Source organism: Chamaea fasciata, unplaced genomic scaffold, assembly GCF_029207755.1.
Source record: "Chamaea fasciata isolate MVZ Bird 193981 ecotype frontalis unplaced genomic scaffold, bChaFas1.0.hap1 SCAF_7, whole genome shotgun sequence".
NCBI lineage: Eukaryota > Metazoa > Chordata > Aves > Passeriformes > Sylviidae > Chamaea > Chamaea fasciata.
The window spans coordinates 19,669,583-19,691,783 of record NW_027094092.1 but is presented as its reverse complement, the minus strand read 5'-3'; the positions used below and the strand labels follow the sequence as shown (position 1 = coordinate 19,691,783).

Below are 22,201 nucleotides of genomic sequence, written 5' to 3'. Positions count from 1 at the left end.
ATCAACGTACCAACCAGTCTGAACACACTTGTCTCCCAATAATTGAATCTAAGCAGTTGGTTGAGTGTGGCTTACCTGGAGTGCTTGCTCCCACACTTTGACATTTGCTTTTTTAAATTTTAGTTTACAGTTGTGTTTGATAGAATTAGGAGAAGGGAACAAAGCACAATATTGCTTGTTAGCTGAAATAATCTGTATTTTCCTTCTTACTCTACAAGAAGGTGTTTTGATATCCTGCAGCTTTTTTTTCCCCCTGGCCTCTCCCACTCAGAGAGCAAAAAAGCAGTGTGGAAATACTCTGGGGATACCTGCTGACTTCATTGCTCCTGCCATCAAGACCAAGAGTTGAATCCAGATTGTTTAAGGAGAATTAGAATAATCAGGCAGTGGCTGATACCATGTCTAGATATAAAAAGCCAAAAAAAAACAGAAGAAAAAACCCTTCATTCACCTTGTGTTGGTGGAATGGAAATCAGATTAGCCACGACAGCCACAGTGAAAGATTTGTCTGCCAGGGCACAGAGACCATTAGAAGCAGAGGAACACCAGGGAAGATCGTGGATTGGGAACTGAGTTGCTAGAGCTGCAACAACACACCAAAAGTAAGACAAATGTGAAAGACAACAGCCCCAGAGACCTGAAATACTCAGCAGTGTTGCCTTTGTAATGCAAGTACTCTCCTACTCGGTCTGCCTCTGAAGGGCCCTCCTGTCAGGCTGAACAGAGAAGAAAGCCAGAGGTACATGAATCCTTGGCTGCTCTGCTGCAGTGATCACTGAAGAGTTCAGCCAAACCACACAGGCTCTCAGGGGTTTGTGCCAAGAGCCATCCAAGGCAACTGAACCCAGGAACTCACACTTATATGTGCCTGGAATTTCTCCAGCAAAGGAAAAGTTTCCTTCTACTTCTTTGAAGACATTTAAGAAAGCTTATATTTAGGCTAGAAATGTTTTTCAAAGAGAGAGTTGCTGGCTAGCTTATTTAAATAGTAAAACCTTCTTTTGAAAGTGAGAAACCTTCAGTTTCCGATTTTGGTGTGTGCATGATGGGTAGAGGGTTTTATTATCCTAAGTGCTCCTCTAAGGTAGGTCTACTTGGTTTATGGAACAAAGCTAAATTTTCATGTTTTTCCAATACCAGCTACATTATTTCTGCAAAACTTAAACTGTATCTCTATGCCTAGGATGGATGCAAATAATACAGAAGTGGTAAAAAGAAAGGAAGAAAAATTATTTTTTCTTTACTCTACTCTTTATTTTACCAGAAAACACAATCAGTGCTACCATGTATAAGTATAATATTCCCTGGGTAAAGCAGCACTCTACTGCATCTATCTATTTATTGCACAGTAAATGAATATGGCTTGGGTAAGTGCCACATGAGAGCTGCTCAGGAGTGGTGCAACATTGCCACCATGTGCTCTGCACCGAGAACTGGTTTTATGGAGCCAATGCAGTTACCCTCCTTTCTGCGTTATTTTAGAGGAAAAGAAAAAAAAAAATAAGGGTAAGTAAGTAATTTCTCCCCCCAAAAAATCTTTGTTTTACTGTGGATTTAGGCACAGGGAAACTGTGTCTGGAGCATTGCCCATCAGGCACCAGTCTCTTTACAGAGTCAGCCAGCAGGCAGCACACTTGGGAGTCTCCTATTGGTCTGTTGTTCTCGTGGGGCACACAAATTGCATTAGGAATTAATGATCCCAGGCTTAAGAGGAAAATTCAAGAACTGAAATAGATCAGGAGGGAGGGTTTTTTTTCTAAAAACTCCGTAGTTCTTCAACATTTTTGCTGAAACTGCCAAGGAGCATCTTTCCTAGAGTAATCCAATGAAAGTCACATTCTAGTTACACTGGGAATGATTAGCCATACATGATTGCTTTTCAGGATCAGTGACATTTTCAATTACCTTTGACACAACCTTGTTCTTTTTCAGAGGGGCTAGGTCTTGAGTAAGTGTGATGCTGATCTCAGCACTAATAGAATTCACAAACAATCTATCTTTGCCTCTCAATAAGGCTAGAATGTATTTTCTTTCCTCTTGATGAAAAAGGCAAAATATTAAACATAGAACCTTAGTGCAATCAAGCTACAGTAGAGTGAAGGCATGCTATGTTTTTGGTATTTTTCACTTGGGAGAACTGAAGAAGCACATAAATGTATGGCGTTCCCAATGGTAGGAAACACAAATTTAAGTAACAAAGAAGAAACGAGATTTTTTTGCTTCATAATCTCAGCTGGTGGGAAGGTGGAGGGCTACATTGAACCATTCATGCCACAGTTGGAAAAATCAAATGTTGATCGTACCAGAAGCGTGGATACATTTACTGACTATACACAGTCATTAAGCCTGACCACCACAGTCAAAGTCACTGAAGCTACAGTCCTCAGCTGGTCCAGAAGACAGGTAGAAACCTGCTGGAACCAGGGAGGGGCAGGTACTGATCTGGCCCTTTCACCCTACAGACACCTTCAGTGAGCCACAAGCAAATTTGAAACGTATCCTCGAGGAAGTGAATCTTTACTAAATGAACTGGCACAAATTGCACCTCTCTACCTAATCCCAGGCATGTCGTGCAGCCATTCTCGTTCCTGGCTTTGCCATTCTGGTCAACACCAAATATTTTTATTGGTACACAAGACTAGAAAGCGCATCTGACAGCACTTCTTGCTTACTGTTGTTTTCCAGCCCAATCCTGTCATAATTCAAAATGTTAATTATGAAATCTAAGACTTCTAATTAAATTAAATCTCTTAATAATTAACATACTAAATCAGAACTTACCTGTCCTGTGGTACAGTACTCACAGCCACAAGTTTGCACCTCTGAAATTCTTTCCTAGTACAGATTCTCCTTTACACTGCTGCTAGAAAGCTTCCTATCCCATCTAAAGTCTTTCCATAACCATAGTTACTAGCTTCCTTTTATAAACAAATCCCTCATCAGCTGGCCCTTCTCTAGGAACCCAGAAAGATCAGAGAGCATGCAATGAGAGTACTGTCCCTCTTTTCTACAGCTTTTTATTTTTCATTGCTTATGGCCTTGAGACATTAGAAACAGAATATTTTATCTGAGTTTAGACAGTTATGAGTTAATTCATGAGACATTCTCTGGTGATGGAGTCTTTCCTTTATTACTCAGCTCTTGGATATTTGATTCTACAGGTCACCAGAAAAGACTTAGCCCACCTCAGCATGAAAAGCAGGATGAAGGCAAACACATTTCTAGCAGACAAGATCCATCAGGGAAACTGATGTGACCCAGCTGCACTAATTCAGCAAGACAAGAACATATCCAATATCAAACAGACATATAAAGAAAATTCCCAATGTTATTTTCTTTCAACAATATAATGTAACATCATTATAAAAACATGCATGATTTGCAAAAAAAAAAATCAACTGTGTTGTTTCTTGTTATATTTAGAATATTTAAATTAAAATTGTCATTTAAAAATCCAATTCTCAGCAAACACAATAAATGTAACTCTTTTCAGCTTGAGGCAAAAATTGGTTTCAGAATTAGCTAGTGCAGCAACTACTCAAGATGCTACTACAAATTTGCTATAAATTTCATAGCTGCACATGAGTTTGAGGATCATGTCAGTACATGACTAACAGACAACCACTTCTGCTTCTCATTTCAGTATTTCCACAGAAATACATCTGAAGCCTGAATATTCCCAAAGTAGGGGCTTGAGGGCTTGGGTTCAGCTCCTGATGGGGATACAGGCTCTGAACTTTCACTGATTCTTCACTGAAATGGGCTTTTTGTTTACTCCATTCAGCCTCTCTCCTATATAAAAGGTCCTAATAACTTTCATGTCACATGCTCTGCAATGAATGGATAATTGCGTCAACCCAGCAAGAGCATGACTCACTAAGTGAGCAATATCCATTTTCAACAGGGCAAAAATATCAGTGTAGACCCACTTAATTGTTCCATGATACAATTTAGCACTGCTATAGCATGTATTAAATTAATTAAAAGACTTTCCTTCCCGTCAAAGGTATAATCAAGTCAATTTGCTTTCAAACATAATCAGAAAACTATGCAAGGAAAGCTTTGCAATATGAGCTATTTTTTCATGTGGAAAGTTAATTGATTTTCTATCATTTTTCCCCTTTGGGATTCAAATGAAGCTTTACAAAAGTTGCTGCTCTTTTATGTGTAATTGGTCCACTTGAACTTTTAGAGCTTACCTGAAAGTAGACCAGCAAAGTACTTCTCTTCTCCCCTTCTTCTGAGAGATTATATCAACAATTATTAAAAAAAAAAAAAAAAAAAAAAAAAAAAGCCTAGAGGTCACAGAAAACTCCAGAGTGCTTAAAACAATTAACATTTATAACAGAGAAACTTTACTGTGAGGTAGCAATCAGTTTCCTCTCCTGTTCAATACATCAGCAAACATCTTTCTGAATCTTAATAATATAGGGGTGGCTTGAAGAAACACACATTTTTGTTTCCTCAGTACTTGGCACCAGAGGAAAAATTCCATCTGTAAAGGAAAGGTTGGCAAAGGTGAACTGAAAAACAAAACTGAACACTTAAACCAACAAGTAGTAATCAATCTAGATGTTGGTATTCCCCCCTAGCCATTCCTTTGGGGAGGGCAGGGTGAGGCAGGATTACATGGAGGCTTTTTTGTAACAGAAAACAAATACAAACTCCATGCTCCTCTGGAGAGTCTCTTGGTAAGCTGCAGCTCCCTGCAAACGTCCCAGAGAACTGCAGTATTATACAAGAACCCAATTGAAAAAGACAGGGAGTGTCCATGTGTTTGCTGTGTTGGTTCTGATAGAGCTACAGTGGGATGGGAATATCAAGGGGAATTTGTAATGACCAAAAGACAATTTTGAAGTTGACTTGAGTTTTGCTCTGAATTATTTCAACCAGCAGCACCTCCCTGATTTGGGCCGAACAAATGCTTCTCAAAAACACCAGCTTACCCCAATATGCATCTATTCAAATTTACAGATGGTCCGCCAAAGGGTTTCAACAGCTTCTTCAGCTCTCTGTACAGCAAAGATTCCCTTTTCCTGTTGAAAAATGTAGCAATGCCATAGCTTGTTCTTCTGTAGCCTATACTACATTGATTGCTGTATAGTAGCAGCTGAGACCAATAAAGGCAAGGAGAGAAAACAGTATAAAAGAAGCATGCCCTGCAAAATATATCTGACAGAGCTTTTGGATTCTGGAAAAAAAAATAACTTTGCTTATTCCAAAGTAAGAACAAATGTAATGACACTTACTTCAGCAAAGAGCTCAAGGCTGAGCCATGCACTCATGAACCAAAGATCTACATATAGACACAGGTTTTCTCAAAGCCCTGATGGGGTTCTGATCCAACATTCCACTTCCAAATTCTAATCTAAGTTGCCTTTTTAAGAACATTAAAAAAAAAAAAAAAAAAAAAAAGCCATCTCTCCTATCTTGCTGTGCAATTGTAATGCAATGAGACTGTTAAAAAAAAGCAGAATATTTAAATAATATATCACTGCTCATTTTTGCAAATGGTGGCAGTGATGCTTCACAAATGGGCTGCCAGCCTGTGTACAAATCAAGAGCTGGTAGAGACGCTCCGGAACTAAAACAAGCAGACTGAAGCTGCTTCACTAAACTGAACCATCCTTTCTTCCATTACAGGAATTGGAACTCAAGACAAAACAATCTTAACAAGCAGAATTCTTCAAACCTCAACTATTCATTCTCATGTACCGTAATCTTAGAGGAAAAATATTAATGAAATCCAGCTCCTGGCTGATGCACTACTCTGTCCCTATAGCATATTCTCCAATATTTATTTCCAGATTTCTTTTAACTGATCTTAGCAAATCAGCTCCATCAATTTCTCTTTGTGGTACTTGCAGAGTCTAGTGAGTCTGAATTTCAACATGTTGTTTTTCCTAAATTTAACATTACTTAATTATATTGCATTCTTAATTTCATCACTTCTGTTCAGAGAACTCGGGCATAGTTTTTTTAGTATCTTCTTCAAAGGATGTCCTTGATCTGTCAATTCTGGGGCAGCGAGTCAAAAGTATCAGAAGAATATACATTTTAAAAATTAAATTTTAGGAAGTACAGAATTACAAGCAGCACCAGATAAACACTCATTTGCACATTTGTGAGCAGAGCCCAAACCTGTCACTTAGTAAATGGTATGAGTTGCCAGCACCTTCTAAAACACACCCTGTAATGAATACTATTACCCTTGAAATTCAGTAGCCAGCTGAATTTGGTTAGCTTGCATGCCAGCACCTTCACACATGGGGTTTTGGAGGGGTGTTATTCAGCTGGCTTTTGACAAGCTTCTCACACAAACATTGCAAAGAATCAAAAGTAAAATATCAAGCATCACATCCAGAGCACAAGCACCTTTGGCTGCTCAGCCAGCCTCTCTTCTCACTACCTCTCTTCTTCCTAATCTCAGCAGAAAGATATTCACTGGGCAATTGGGGGGTTGTACAGTTTACATCACTAATGGACATGAATGGGGAATAAATCCTTGGAATTCAGGCAATGTGTCACAACCCAAAACAAAGAGCCTTAAACAGATCACAATTTTTTTTTTTTTTTTTTTGTGGGAAATGTTCAAAATGAAAGCTGTCAGTATTTTTGGCAGTCTGGATTTTGAAATATGTTAGTTTACAGAATCCTTGGTAAGCAGAGGAGACAAAGTGTAAGCATCTGATTTAAACAAAGGCAATTTGGAATTAAATTTTCATTCAATAAATAGGATGACTATTATTTGTATTTTCCTGATTGTTTGTTTTGACAGCTTTGCAAATGGTAAGCTTGAGCATGAAATGCTAACCATGCTTTGATACCTCCAGGCCCACACACCAGCCTTCCATCTTTTTTACTTTAAAATTTTATCCAGCAGGAAAGTAGCTCATCGGATTAATGTAGTGTCAACTTCTGGAAAGCTATTTGCAAAACTGACATAGGAAAGACAAAGTCAAAAGTAAGGAAAAGAGGATGAAAAATGCACTCCAGCACTTCTCTCTCAAACACCAAATGTACAATCTGCAGCAAATCTAAATGGCAGAATCAAGACTTTAGGTAATCAGTAGATTTTGTCCTCTTGCTAAGTTATTCTGAGGAGCATAAGCACCATCATAAATGACACTCACTTCTTTCCAAGAAATATGCACATCATATTGCACCTTGCAAGTTTTTATACATCTGGACATAAAAGAAGACAGATTGAAAAAAAAAATTAGAGCTTATTTGCTACAAGTACACACCTGCTCTCCAGAAACTGCCACAAGAATCCTCAACCACAACAGCCACAAAACAACAAACTTTGTTGTAACATATGATAGAATGAGGCTAAAGCCTCAATTTATGATGTTATGTTACTACTGCCACAAAATGTACTGAAGAATCTCACACAAAATTTAATCTCATTTTAATGGCTGAAGAGATAACTGTGTTGTATATCCACAAAATGATTACACTAATTTTTCAGCTGGGCAAAGGCTTTCTACAAAAATTGCATGAAGTCAACAGAATATTTTAATATGGTTCACTCTCCAGAAAAATAACATTTGTCATTTAATTCTACTATCTTCAGAGTCCTTTTATCCATTATCTTCATAAAGAGTGAAGTTATGCCAATTTTCACATTTCATTGGTTCTTTTTATATAGGCAGGTCCTTTACTGCTTTGGATTTTTCAGTCCAGATCAGTTCTATGTGGTTGCTAGAGGAATGTTTGGTTACTGATTTTTAAAGTTAAGCATCCTCTTCCCCAAAGTTTGGGAATATTCAGATCAAAGAGAGCTTTGAATATGGAGAGAGTTTCTATGATCTGAAATTCAGTGTGAAGTTAGATTCAGGAATCTTGTTCAGATCTATCTTTCCTCGTTCTTTTGGAATGTTTATGTGGAGAGATGTACTGAACAAGACACCACAGAGTACATAAAATTACAGATCATAAATCAGGGGAATTTTATTATCTGTCCTTTTTGGAAGTGCTGTAAATGAGACAAATATTTCTGCATTTTCATAGGCATTAAAATTGATTTCCATTTTAACTGTGGGGCACTGCAATTGCAAATATAGTAGCTTGTCTATAAATATGACAGTACCTTTTAGTACTTGCTTTTCTTCTTACAAACTTGTCACAGACAAGCACTAAAACCATTTTCGGTGTAATATGTGGTATTTCACAGCCCATACACCTGCAAGTGTGCTTACAGTATCTTGCCAGGAAAACACAAGGTGCTACATCCAACAGCCAGCAATCACAGACTTACCAAACTCATCGTCTGCTGAGATGTTCTACAACTTAGCACCATTACAGAGAAAACCGTCTGCCTCGTTTTCCCAAGGGATGTGCAGGCATTTAGCAGCTGGGAGAGCTGCATGTGCCCAGGATGGGCCAAGGCAGGCGGGTCTCAGCAGGAGGAGCCCGGGACAGATGTGGCACCTCAGGCCCACCTGTGCTAACTGACGCTGGCCACAAGAAAGAGCTCCACGGTGGGAATGCCCTGGGCTGGCACCAGCGCTTGGCTCTGCGGGCAAGGAGCTGCTTCCTGAGGCCAGCAGAACCCTCAGCAGGGGGGTCCTCGCCTCACTGGGGTGTTTGGAAACGCAGGGGCTGAGCTGCAGCCTGGGATGGAGGGTATGAGCTGCCTGTTCAACATGGCCCAGAAAGGAACGGAGTCCAAGGGATCTCTGCCCCATGCCCTGTCAGCCACGTCTTCAGCAGTAGCACATTCACTGCTGATGTAACACAAATCTCTGCGGAACAGAGGTGAACAGCCACACTTGCCTAAACTGTACTGGAGTGTGCATGGAGCCCCAGCACAAAGCTTCACTGCTTCGGGCAGTGTAACTGAATTGTCACACAGTCTCTTTGCAAGGCTGTGAACACTCACACCCTGGTGGGACAGAGCTACTGCTTAGACTTCCAAGTAAAACTGGAAGTATAGGACAACAGGATATAAATCAGCCTGCTATCCAAGTAGACACTTGTACACCAAATGTCTGTTTACCCACACTATGATGCAAATGAAGTTGCTGAGCAACCAGGAATTTGTTCCCATTTTTATTTCTGCATTTAGAGTTAGCATCACTAACCGAGACTCTACCTTTATAAGAAAGGATAAGTTTTTTATAAAGGATGTCAGATATTTTAAAAAGAATTCCAAGATAGAGCTAAGTTCACTTCCAATCCTTGTCAAGAGGCAGAGGGGGAAAAAAAAAAACCACTTTAAAAGAGGTCAGAATCTTTAGTAGTTATGTATGTAATCAAGTTTCATGATTTGCACCTGACTTGAAAATATATGTGATATTTTTGTTAAAGCAAAAAGCAATGTTCTAAGCACACACAACTACAGAAACTCCAAAAGAACCTTTGTAGTATCTGAACAGTTACAAGATATGTTTTTTACATTTCATTTGCATTGGCTCTTCATTTAAATCTTTTCCCGTAATGATAATGGGTCATATACATAACTATATATTCAGTGAAGTTAAATCAGGAATTGATTTGGCTCCATATTCTTTCAGCTAAGACTGTAAATACTAGACTCCTGTCTGCTCTGTATGAATACAAATGGCCTCAGTGGAGTACTGCCAGTTTATAGCAGCAGAAAATCAAGGCCACAGGATCAGTCTTTTCCATAAGAGCAGGGATTTGTTTCCACACCATCTTCTTCATGAGGTTCTGAATTATCTGGTGGGTACTCTCCGTACTAAAAATTATTTTCCTACAGTGGCATTGTGTGTATACAAGTGTATACCAGGATACCTCCGTGCATTAACAGAAATACACCCATAACAATGTCTGAGTCAGATTTGCCTGCATATCTTTGCATTTCTTCAGTCTTTATCTCATTCTTTCATAACCATTATCTCAACAAATAATTACTGTTCCTTTTACAGTCATGAGAAGTGAACATTAACCCTGAACATCAACAATACCCCAGCTTTCACCTCAGCCAGACAAGGAAACAACCCTTCAGTTTCCATCCCCAGTGGAGGGATTATTTACTTCTCATAAAATTCAAAGCATTCCTAAAACAAATAGTTCCTCCCCATAAATGAGGATCCATCAAGACTGTGGAGAGAAACAGTATCCTTCTGGCAACACCGAAGGTAGCCACAAGTTCAACACAGATAAGCACACTGACTGACAAGGATGCACATCTCTGCTGGACTTTAGACATCAATGAAGTCATGACTACAAAGGGATTGGGAAGATGCATCACACAGCCTTCACTTCCCATGGGTTCACCCAATGTCAGAGATTGCAGCTAAAATCCTTGTCAGTGTGGTAGGGAGAAAGCTGTTTCCTACTGCAGCAGCCCCTAAGTCGATCTCAAGTAGCACTCCAAGTTTCCTGTTCCGTGAGAGTTTTGCCTTTAATTCTTTTGAAAAACAGGAGAAATGTTTAGAAAAGGCCATAAATAGAAAAGATTAATGTTCCTTGCCAACTCCTGCTGAAAATATTAAACAGAATACAAGCTACAAGAGGAAAAGATGTATGTTATTCAGACTTCAAACCACCTCACAAACACTAAAACAATTCCAGGTAACTAACTCCATGAGAAAGTATAAAATTTAACATGCACATAAAGTATGTTCTTAAAAATGACAACCCGGTAATGGCTAAGAGGAAAATATGCTTCCTCTGTGAAAGGTAATCAAATTTGGTACAAGCCAAAAACAACCACAGGGGCAGGCCAATAAAATGTCATGCACAGAAAATGTAGCCTATATTGCCTAAGCTTCACTGTGATATTCATGCCTGTTAACAAAGAGTAAAAATCTAACTCATGAGTGGCATAAATGTAAGTGAATTATTCCCATTTCTCTGTGTAAGATGAATGCCACTAAAGAGTTCCAATTTTGTTGGGTATTCTGCAGCAAAGTGTTTCTTTATATCAAAGGAAACCATATAATGACTATACTGAACGACACTTATGGAGCATAATAGGTACTCCGAACATTTGGTAAGAATCATCTGCTTATGAGAGAAGGAACTGAATAGCTGGATGTATCCCTAATGTACAGTGAAAAATTGATAATGAAATGAATAGCAAATGCACTTAAGAGATTCCAGAGCTGATGTGGCCTGAAGAATATTATAAACCCCTAGACAAGTTTTCTCATTGACTCTACTGGCTATAGGATTCCCACAGGACTGATCTCTCATTTGTGTGACTCACGCTTTTCTAAAAAAACACACACAAAGAGCACCTAATTCACCATTCCACAAAGCAACAAATGTTCACCTTCATGGCTGATTCTTTGTCTACAGGATAGCAAACTCTGTACAGAGAGATCCCTCAGACAGAAGGTTCCTTACTTTATCTTTCCTATACATACATATGTTAATGAGGTTGACTCCCTTACTTTTCTGTTGAGGCTTTCAAAGGCTGACCTTGCTATCATTACACAGCACTTCTCCATTTCTTTCTCCCAGATTTGTTATGGAGCTCTTCCAGAACTTACTTCTTATCCTTCTGACTTACACACATTATCTGTGTCCTTCAGAAGGAGATGAATTAATAATTAAATCTGTTCAGAAATTTTTATCTTAAAGTTTCACTGGAAAACACCAGTTGGATCTAAACCATTTAATTTGAAATACCCTGGGTCCAACAAAACACTTTATTGAATTAAAATAAATTCACATTTTAAAAAGTTCCGTAACACCCAGCAGAATCTGCTACACAGCCAGCATTTTTAAAAACATTTTAACTACAGCACAGGCATCTTTTTCACTGTAGGTGTTAAAAAAAATTCTCATTACCTTCTACCAGAAACATCCCCTACAAACCAGCTTTTCTATACAACATACCTGTAATTTTGTATCAGTCTCCTTAACTATCTTCTATGAGAGCTATTTCTTTTCTAGGGTTTTTTTTTTTTTTGAATCTGACTCTTAAATTATATCCCCTAATCAAGGTAAATACCATTCCTCAAAACCAATGCTATTCAGATTTCAGTAGAGCATGGTTATGGTTTACAAAATCACTGATCCAGAAAATCTCCTTTGGAACATCAGAAGACCTTTCTTTGCTTTTGTAAATTACTGACAATGAAGCAGCCAACTGGCCACAGAAGATTCATCCACAGCCTTTAAACAAATCTATGGTTTGGTGCCCCGTCAGTCTGCTCAGGCACTCTTCCCATACTTACCATGCTAACCACCCACTTCAGAAATAACAGAGGTCAAGGACAAAATGTTGGTCAGTAAACTTCAGTGAATGTAGTTACACCAGAAAATGACCAAAAATACAATGCAGCATTGTGATGTTAAACCAAGCCTCAACAGCAAAGCCTCCACAGTTGGCTGAAAACAAAGGATTCCAAACTCTTCAGAGAAGGAGTACATACTACCTTGTGTCAGAGACACACACTCTTCTCTGCCACCCATATGGCTGACCTTCACACAACTCCAGCTTGCTGTATTTCAGTGATGCATACTGTAAGCTATAAGCTGCTATTTGGAATCATCTCTTGTGAAAAAATGTAAAATCTGACAGCCTTTCAATGCCAGTTCCTTTAATGGATGAGATCGCTGTTTTTTCTCTCTGTGTGTGGGGGGAGGGGGGGGTGGTTTGAGCAGTTACTGTTTTAATTTTAGGAGTTGTACCACGTCAACTTTGATCAACACTAACAGTTTGTTGGAAACAGGAATATTTATTTTTTGACAAACTGAAGTAACTCAAAAGACGAAGAAAAAAAACATTCCCAGATTTATTCACTCATGTATCTCTATACATTTGAAGAGTTCATGGACTGTTTTGTCAGCTGTTAAAAAGCTCTTAATTGCATTACTGAAAAAATGAGGTAAAAGGCAGCTTTAGGACCAGCTTTGTACTACTCAGGAGCCAAGTCAGTACCAGATATAAGCAAGAGTAGCCACAATGCCATTCTGAAATCCACCAGCTTGTTTGGCTCCTATGGAGAAGTCACTCCAGCACACCTATCTTGAGCCAGTACAGGATCCAAGGCACCTAGACAGAATAAATGACAAATCTTGGGGATGTCATTTACTGGCCATGCAGATAAGATCACTAAATAAGGATACAACGAGGAGCTACATTCATCCCATAAAAAGGTCATTCCTACAGCCCTGCACAGAACACCTTTGACTCAGACTTCAGCTCATGTTTTCTCTTCAGACAACTCTATAATGGCCTTCAGCTCAGCTTCAGGGAACTTCGGGGTCAGTGCCACATTGTCATAATCAAATTCTTCATCAAGTGAGAATGGTTGAACATCATCGCCCAGTACCTGTAATGAGGAAAAACAAATACATAAATAATGCTGCTGCAAGTGAAAATAAGGAAGCACAAAATATAAACTTCTAATTAATATTTAATTAAACTATTTTTTTCTGACTCTAACACTCTCAGCTGATTAAGCTCTTTTTAAGTAAAAGAATAAATTCAATTATTCGACTTGACCTAATTTAAGCCATTTAGTGTGCCCCATTTGTACTGTACTGTATCTGAATGAATATCATTAACTAATTTTGCTCAAGGCAAGGAATCTAAAAACCTCCCTTGCACACATCTATTATATCCCTGCCACTTGTAGCAGCAAGGCTGTGGGGACATGGACATATTATATGCAGCTATGTTAAATTTCAAAGACAGATTCTATTTCATCAAAATTTGGGCTAGCATTACATAAAGCTTCAAGTATTACATAAAGCTTCACCATACATGCATCTGATACTAATGTAACATGAAGGAAAGGCCTGCAATGAGCAAAATGACACATAATCAATGTTCAAACTCCAATAATTTTTTTCACCATCTCAGAGACATGGAATTGGCTAGTTTGCATTTCTTGCATGATGAACATAAGAATCTGACTGCATTTGCCAATACGTGCTTTGTTGACACATTGTATAGCATTTCTGCATTGCTTTTGGTTGAAATATCTTAGAATAAACACTCTGCCTATAAAATAAAACAATGAAAACAAGTAACTGTGGCAGAGTCCATGCTGATAAGAAACTGCAGGGGGCCACAACATGAAAGGTTTATAGTAAGCAGTTACATAAAATGAATTCCAGGGCAACACAGGAGACATATCTTCAATATTAAAGCTGTGTAGGAATGTTCCCTATCCCATAAGAAGCTAATATAAATTGTCTAGAAATGTATTTCAAACATTTAAGTACTTCAGCACCAAATCAGCAAAACATTTAAACACATGCTTATTTTTTCAAACTTCTGACAATTCCTTGGTGAAGCCCATGACTAGTGATGTACACGAAATTAGGAATACATGTACTACTTGCTGAAGACCAGGAAGAACACTCACCATCCTATGATGACTGCTCAGTTTAGAAGGCACAGTACCCTGCACAACTTGATGTGACATTTTGCAAGAAGCAGCATTGACACAGTTAATGCCATCTAGTAAGTCAGAGAAGTGGTAGCTGGATTTCTCTCTGCAGGCTGAGTACTTGACAGACATGGCAAAGAGCATATGGGTAGTATCTACATCCTTTATTAATAAACTGTAATGTTGCATCAATAAACAGGAAATAATTTTTCTGGGGTTGTATAATTTTATTAATCATCTATATTGCTCAGTTTTCTAGGGATCTGGCTTACACGTTGGAGCAGCCAAATAATACTGGATGCAGATGTGTAGACCATGGGCACTTATAAATGGGAAAAACTTTGTAGATAGAATTGGTCTAGAAAACACTATTCATTCTGCACACAAAGATTATCTTGCTTGTGTCCATAGACTACTTCAGGTAAACCATCATTAACTTTTATAAATAGCCCATTTGAAAAATGTTAACAGGACATAAAGTCTGCACACAGACTGTCACTCCCATTCAAGATAAAGCAAACTCCTTGACCTCCTCAGCATATTCATGTTAATTTTCATCTTTTCCACAGGCAAAGCCTTGTAGAATTCCTTATCAATAAGATTATCAGCAACTGGCTAACAAATGGTAGCAGCAACCAGGGTTCTACTACCTGTGTTTCATTTGCAGAAACCCAAAGCACTCTTCTAAAATACAGTGCAAGGCACAAATATTTTTCAGTTGTTTTGATTGTAACAGTATTTTTTACAACATTGTGCTGGTTTTGACCAGGGTAGAGTTAACTTCCTTCACAGTGACTGGTATGAGGCTGTGTTTTGGGTTTGAACACAGGGTTGATAAATACAGAGATGTTTTTGTTATTGCTGAGCAGGGCTCACACAGAGTCAAGGCCTTTTCTGCTTCTTGTACAGTCACAGTGGTGACAGTTGGGGGTACATGGGAGGAGACACAGCTGGGGCAGGTGTCCAAAGGGATATTCTACACTACATGATATGTCATCAGTGCATAAAGTGGGAGGAAGAAGAAGAAAAAGGGAGTTTGGAGTGATGTCCTTTGTCTTCCCAAGTGACCATCACATGTGGTGGGGCCCCGCTCTCCTGAGGATGGTTGAGCACCTGCCCACCTGTAGGAGGCAGTGAATTAATTCCTTGGTTTGCTTTGCCTCTGCATGTGGCTTTTACTTTCTCTATTAAACTGCCTTTATCTCAATACCTGAGTTTTCTAGTTTACCCTTGTGATTCTCTCCCAGTCCCGCTGGTGGGGAGCAAGTGAGTGGCTGTGAGGCTTGGCGTCTGCCCAGGGTTAAACCACGACACACATCTGAGGTAACTCAGCTAAGAAGAGTTCAAACTACAGTAAGCCTTTATAGGGATTTCACAAAAGCAAATCTGTTTTCCTCTGTCAACAGAGTTACAGAAAGTATGCACATATCCACCCTGACCTTATCTTGGCCTCTCATGTCATTCCAGGAACATTTTGTGCAGACACAGCAAAATACTGGAAAAACTTTTGTTTACAGAACTCGACCCCACAATGCTAACTGAAATTAGATGCCAAAATAAAACATACCCAACTTCACCCTGTTAACAATCTCTCTGTTACCCACTCATTGCACATTTGAAAAGTTTGTTCACACTGCATATTTACCAGTGTGCTTCATCTCTCAAATGAATACTCAAAGCATTAGGGATTCCTTTTTTTCTTCTCCCAAGAAACCATTGTCTTCTTCCATGAAGACAAGCAATCTAAAACATACTGCAAACTGCAATTTTGTTCTGTGTCAAAAGGAAGACATTTTACAATAGAACACTGAATCCTCCAAGCTGATCAAGTTATTATCTTGTTATTTTTGCCTAAGGAGCTGAGAGAAATATGTGAATTTCAGGTGTCTAATTTAACATCTAATTGAAATCTTTTTTAGAGCTCTCTGGGAATAGAATCCTGCTCTATTAGAAAACTGCCAGTTTGCTTAAGATTGCTTCTGTGGTTTACTCTCTGAAGAAAAAAATCACTTTCATTTAAAGTTCCTGCATGTTGAAATTAAAGGAGGGAAATTGTAATATTCATATTAATAACTTAAATATTTTGCTAGAGGTTGTTTTACAAAATAATATTGCAAATAAAACACCTTAAAGTTGACATTTTCAAAAGTCTATTAATAATTGGCAACTCAGTTCTTTTATTAATCTGTGTGGAGTTACACTTAGCAGAACAGCTTGTCTCTGTCCTTCTAAAATTTGTATTTCTGTGTAATAACGGCACTCTATGATTCACTTGTTCAAATTATGAAAAGCTTGCACGTAGACTCACCAGTGATTTCATTGCATGCTCAAGGGAAAACTCCCTAGTTCACTAACAATAAATAAATTAAAAAAAGAAGTGGGGGGAAGGCATATATGCTATGATCTCATATAAGCTTACTATATCTTGGGGTACCTGGGAGAAAAGAAGTTTGTTTGAGCTTGGGGCACTGAACTAGAAGTGAATAAATCTTGGCCAATTTTCCACTTCTGCTTCATCATTCTGGACAAGTCATTCAATCTCTGTGTCTTTCCTGGCCTCTGAGAAGATATAACTCTTCCATCTTCTTTGACTTAGTCAATCCTGTCTTTAAGTTCTTCTGTGTTCTTGTTGCATTTATGCATAGCACGTGGCAGAAACAAACCTCAGCTGAGGCCTATCAGTAAAACTTTAACCGAAGGGACTCAATGGAAGTTGTATTTTAGGGGATAAATGCTGCCGTGCCACAGATTCAGATAAAATGACACACATGCTAAATACTTTTTTGAATGCTCAAACTACAGACAAATAAAGGAGAATAGAAGGGCAGAATTCTTCCTTCCGAATCCCAACCATATAAAAATTAGGTTTAAAGACTAAGGTAGTCAATTAGCCAAAAATAGTCTAGCCCGAGCTTGCGGATGGAGATTCATTACAGATCCTACAACAAATTCCTACAGCAAGTGGGATTAATCACTTTCTGGAGTTGCTTATCTCTGCCTCTTGGGGACTGGAGGACTAAAACTAAATTTAAAGCTGAAGTTAGGTGAGATGAATCCCACTTTGATTGCATGTTTATAGCAAGAGGATGGAAAATACGCATCAACTGCACACGTGTATGCAGAGGGAAATAAGAATGAAAAAAGACACACGGAAGCAGGCATTAAGACATAAAAATACTATTTTATCTTTTATGAAAGAATAAAATAAAGTAGAAAATAAATTTCTGGGTAAGGGAGGGAAATGTTCTGTGATAATGTACTTCAAACATAGAATGAATGCTGGTTCAATTTGCAGTAGCCTGTGGGAGGTCATGTATGCTCCACTGTCGATATTGAAATCTTGAAATATATTTATGTCTAAAGGGAAGAAAGAAAGATGAAGCAACACTGGAGGACAACACAAATAATTTGTCATTCACTAAGCCACTTCTTAACACCTTTTGACAGAAAAACATTTTCAGGGAGACAAGATGCTCTTTAACAATTATCCAAGTTATAAATTGGGTCTTAGCAGAGCCTCTTTTTTTAAACTTTCCCTAGCAATATGTTAAGAGAGACACAATTTACCTACCCTAAAGTGCCTCACAGGTGTTTCCATAGCATAGGCATTTCTCATCCTGCTATTCTTCATACAGAATGGTCTTCCACATTCTAAGAAAACCAATTAGGCAGCCACATTATGTTGCCCTTCCCTAACAGATTTGTTTTGATGGACAGAGAACAGTCTCATTTTAAAGCAGAGATGTCTCCAGGGAAAATATTTTTTTCTTTCTAAACCAGTCCTGCCATAAGCAATGCAAGACTTAATTTTCAAGGCAATGACAATTTGAAGCACTGAGGCACTTTAAAATGGACCTGTTCAGTCTTGAAAGTTCTAAAAATCAGGCCACAGTTATATTATCTAAATGAAGGTAAAAATATGTTTATAATTTAGGGGAAAGACTGCCTTCATTTAAAGTAGCCTGGCACTAACCAAATGGTTGTGAAAATTGTCTTTCTTCTTGAAAAATGCGGCAACTCATAGCCAATGTAATAATACTCAGTTTCTTTCATAACCCAAATTTCCCTCAAATGGAAATGAATTTTGCATGCAGTTGGATCTTTATCTATTTTTCATGAATTACAGTTAAAAGAATCATATGCAGTCCTTTATGAACACTGCAGGCTGCTACAACCCTCCTTCTTCTCTACAGAAGTTATGAAATGAGAAAGCTATAATACCTCATTCTAGTTCTTCGGGTGTTATTTTGTGTCCAATGGATATAACTAAAGGCAAAAACCTTGAATTATGTCAATCCTTAGGGAAAAGAGTGAGTATTTTTATTCACAGAATGGTAGGTATTAAAGCTTGAAAGGTCATTTTAGAACATCTACTTTCTCCCAAAGCAGAGTTCTTCCTTATAGTAAAGAGTTTATTGCAAGGAACTAAACACAACTGAGCCCAGGAAAGGAGGCACCATATGCAGTGCTATAACACCAAACCTTCATTGGTCACGCATAATTTATAAACTTGATTTAAGCCTCATGGGAACATCAATAAGCATATGAAACTATCAAAACTGGCCCACTTTAGCTGGAAGCTAACTTCAGCTTCTGTTGCAATGATCAGGCAAGGGAAAAGAGCAGTGAAGAATTCTCTGTAATAGAAACACCCCCAAAGTTAATGCTCACGCCGACTATTTGGATAGGAAGCTTAATGACTTAAAATAAGCCTGTGAGCAATCCACACCTTCTGTTGCAATTTGAGAAGAACTGAATTTCTGGAGGGAGACAGCAATTCTAAATTAAAGCTTGCACTGACTGTGTCTGATTAAAAGGCTCAGAGGCCATAAAGCAAGCCTTTACACACCATACCCTGACAATGTAGTTTCTCAGCAGCATCTAGCAACTACTGATTTCCAAGGGACCAGATCTTAATTCTGACCACAATATATTCTAAAACCTTTTTTTCTTTTTCTTTTAAGTGTCATGTTAAAGGGATCATTCACCACCTCCCTGCTGCAGAAATGGCTCCTATATTAAGCCAATGAGTATGCCGTAAGATCATGAGATCACTGGAAAATAAAATGGTCCATCATTCTACGTAAATAAGGATTGCTAAAAGGCTTAAAAGTGCAAGGGCTTACTTGAATATTCCGTGAGTTACATGAATTAAATATTAAAAAACCCACATACCACTTGAAGTATTGAAGTACACATTTTGAAAATGTAAGATTACATATTAGCAGTGTGTAAGACAAAATAGAGTGTTTATTTCAATTCTTAACATATTTAAGAATTCATTATTCATTTAAAAATTAATAATATGACTCGTTAACTCACAGCAGTTCCACATACCATATCTATATCTCTCTGTTCTTGTGGAAAAAACAGTAGAAGCCAAAAGGAAAAATAAAAATACCCCAAACCCCCAAAGTTTGAATGAATACATCTGACCTCATACCTCTTGGGCTTTGCTGTCTGGTGGCTGGGGAACTGACAAGGCTCTGAACTTCGGCTGAATAGGCTTATCAAAGAAGGGTGTACAGCAAGTCACTGTCTCTTCCACCTCTCCTGGGAGAACTAATGACCCTGCTGAATAAAAAAGAGTCAACATTAACCTTCCATTCAATGCATAAATTAGCAAAAATCCTGTTAAAATCCTTTAGTGCTCAGACATGGGCAGTAGCTTGTTAGTCAGTGTGATGTACTTGTTATTGCATAAGCTATCATTAAAACAGATCCACACAGTCCTGAGCTAAAATCTAGATAGTAATACTGTACTAAGGAAAAATAAAACTTGTCTGGACAGGTAGCTCTTCTTTCTTAAGGGTGTTGAATTAAAATCTGGATACAGATGCTCTTAAACCCAGAGAGCACCTGGGATTACACTCCTTTCTTTCAGAGCAAAGATGGAAAGTCTTCAGCAGAGACGTCTGCAGCAGAAGTATAAAACACCTCGTCTGCCACTGATGAGCTAGGCAGGCTCATTCATTTCTCTTTAGCTAGAGCTTCACCACCTGTACATTGGGCATAAAGAATAATTGCAAAGCATCCTAGTATAATCTCACAGAACATTAAGTAAAAATACCTGGTAGGACTACTAATATTCTCCACTACAGCGCCAGATGACTCTCTTCTCTAAGGGTATTTCACGGATGTTTGTTTCTCCTTGAGCTTTCCAAAAAGAGGTACTTCAGAGGACGCCCCCATATATGGGATGGAGTGACATGTAACCTTTCCATATGGGCAGGATTTGTTCCACAGTTCACAAATGAACAGCTTTTCTGAATCACTTTTCTTTTACAAACTTCAGCAAAGCATTCATATCAGGACCAGTGGGTTTGCATTCTGTGACAGATCAGAAGGATATGCCTTAGGTTTAGAAATATCTTCTAACATGAATCAATCTCAGCTCTGCCACAGCACAGATGTGTCCATCATGTCTCAGTAATGTTTTTATGAAAGAACTTAAGGGGACCATATGCCTTGCAATTTAGTCAAAGGATTATGTAAATCTACCTACTATTTTTTTCAGTTGATACACAAGTTTCTTTACAGTTTTATACTACATTTACATTTATCCTGTAATCTCAGATAAAATTTTCAAAGCATTGCTTAAATGTTGTTTAATAGAAGCAACAAGAGAGTACATAGATCCAGGGTGAAACAGATGAAGTGTCTATTTATCTCTACCTGCACAATTTTTCCACAGTAGTGGAATTACAGACCTCTCATTCCCCTGTGAACCTGCATTTGAAAATGAAGATTTCCTAGCTGGGTCTTCGTAAAAAATCCATGATCAAATTCTTCATTTAGTTTTCTTCTGGGAATAGTGTACTACTTAAAAGCCAGCAGGGCTTCGAACTGCAAAGTAGAATGCTCTTTTAAAAAGAGTTGAATTAATTCCCTTGGGTATTTCATTTCTGGATTTTCGTCTCTTGTTTTGTGATTAACCTATAAGTGGGTTTGTTTTCACCCCTAGTCTCTTGGTTGTTTATGTCTATCTCTAGCCATCTAAGTGCTTTCAGTCCTTGTTCTCAGCATAGCATCTGTTCGGATTCTGCACCAGTTACATGAGAAAACTTTCTGAAAAGGACAGCACAGTCCACAGGTATCTAGGCTATGGTCTACACATGCTCTGCAGCTGCTTTTTTCATAATTTGGATCAAAAGCATTTGTACGACAGAAGGAAGACGTGAATGCTCATTTGAAGACAGTGGCATCTTCCACTATTGTTTCAAACTTGCAACCTAAATCTAAATCCTTACTAAAGTAAGGGAAGTCTGGACATCTAGAGGTTTTAATCACCTGCTGATACAAACACTGATTATTTCTGCACTAAGAGCTTCTCCCTCTCAACAGACCAGTCTGCAGTGAGAAGATGAGGAGGAAGCACTGTTATGCAACAGCCTGGCAATGGCTCAGAAAGATAACTCTTAAGAATTAGGACAACAGAACGAAATTTATTTTTGCCTTTACCAAGAAGTGCTTGTCATACTCAGAATGTCAATTCCACATTTTAAGGCTTGTTAGTAATGCAAACAATGTTTCCAATTCCCTTCAATCACCCCCTAAGAATGTAATCAACCTTTGTTTGCCAGTAGACATGCCAGAAATGAGCTTTGTCTCTCTCTATCCTGGCTGTGTGACAGCATATGAAAGTCTAATTGGCAAACACTGCTTTCCCTGATAATGTTTAATAAAGAAACCCCTTCAGAGAGAAAAATTAGAGAGTTTTGACAGTCGTCCTTCTCAGTGGGAGCACCCAAAGGAACTCCAGGCTATTGTAAGTTCTAGCCAGTACCTCACAGCTTGTTTAGGCTGCTGCTACAGCACTACTGGATGATGATCCTAATTAAGGGGCTAATTATGTTCTCTGTGGAGGTGATTAATTAGCA

The 22,201-nt window shown here is 38.4% G+C and overlaps 1 protein-coding gene across 6 annotated transcripts in view; it reads right to left on the bottom strand.

Annotated features, from left to right (window-relative positions):
• Nucleotides 1-12,639: 12,639 nt before the first annotated feature.
• The window catches only part of IFTAP (intraflagellar transport associated protein), a 39,274-nt gene continuing 29,712 nt past the window's right edge, over nt 12,640-22,201 (bottom strand). For 4 of the 6 annotated variants that reach the window (XM_066187870.1, XM_066187868.1, XM_066187867.1 and 1 more), the window contains 2 exons: nt 19,765-19,895; nt 12,640-13,256 (listed from right to left, as the gene is read on the bottom strand). In XM_066187870.1, coding sequence (XP_066043967.1) covers nt 13,128-13,256; nt 19,765-19,895 — 260 coding nt within the window. In that variant the 3' untranslated portion in view covers nt 12,640-13,127. Of the gene's footprint in view, nt 13,257-17,555; nt 17,679-19,764; nt 19,896-22,201 lie in introns of those variants that run through there. The other 2 variants (XM_066187866.1, XM_066187869.1) reach the window with 2 other exon arrangements.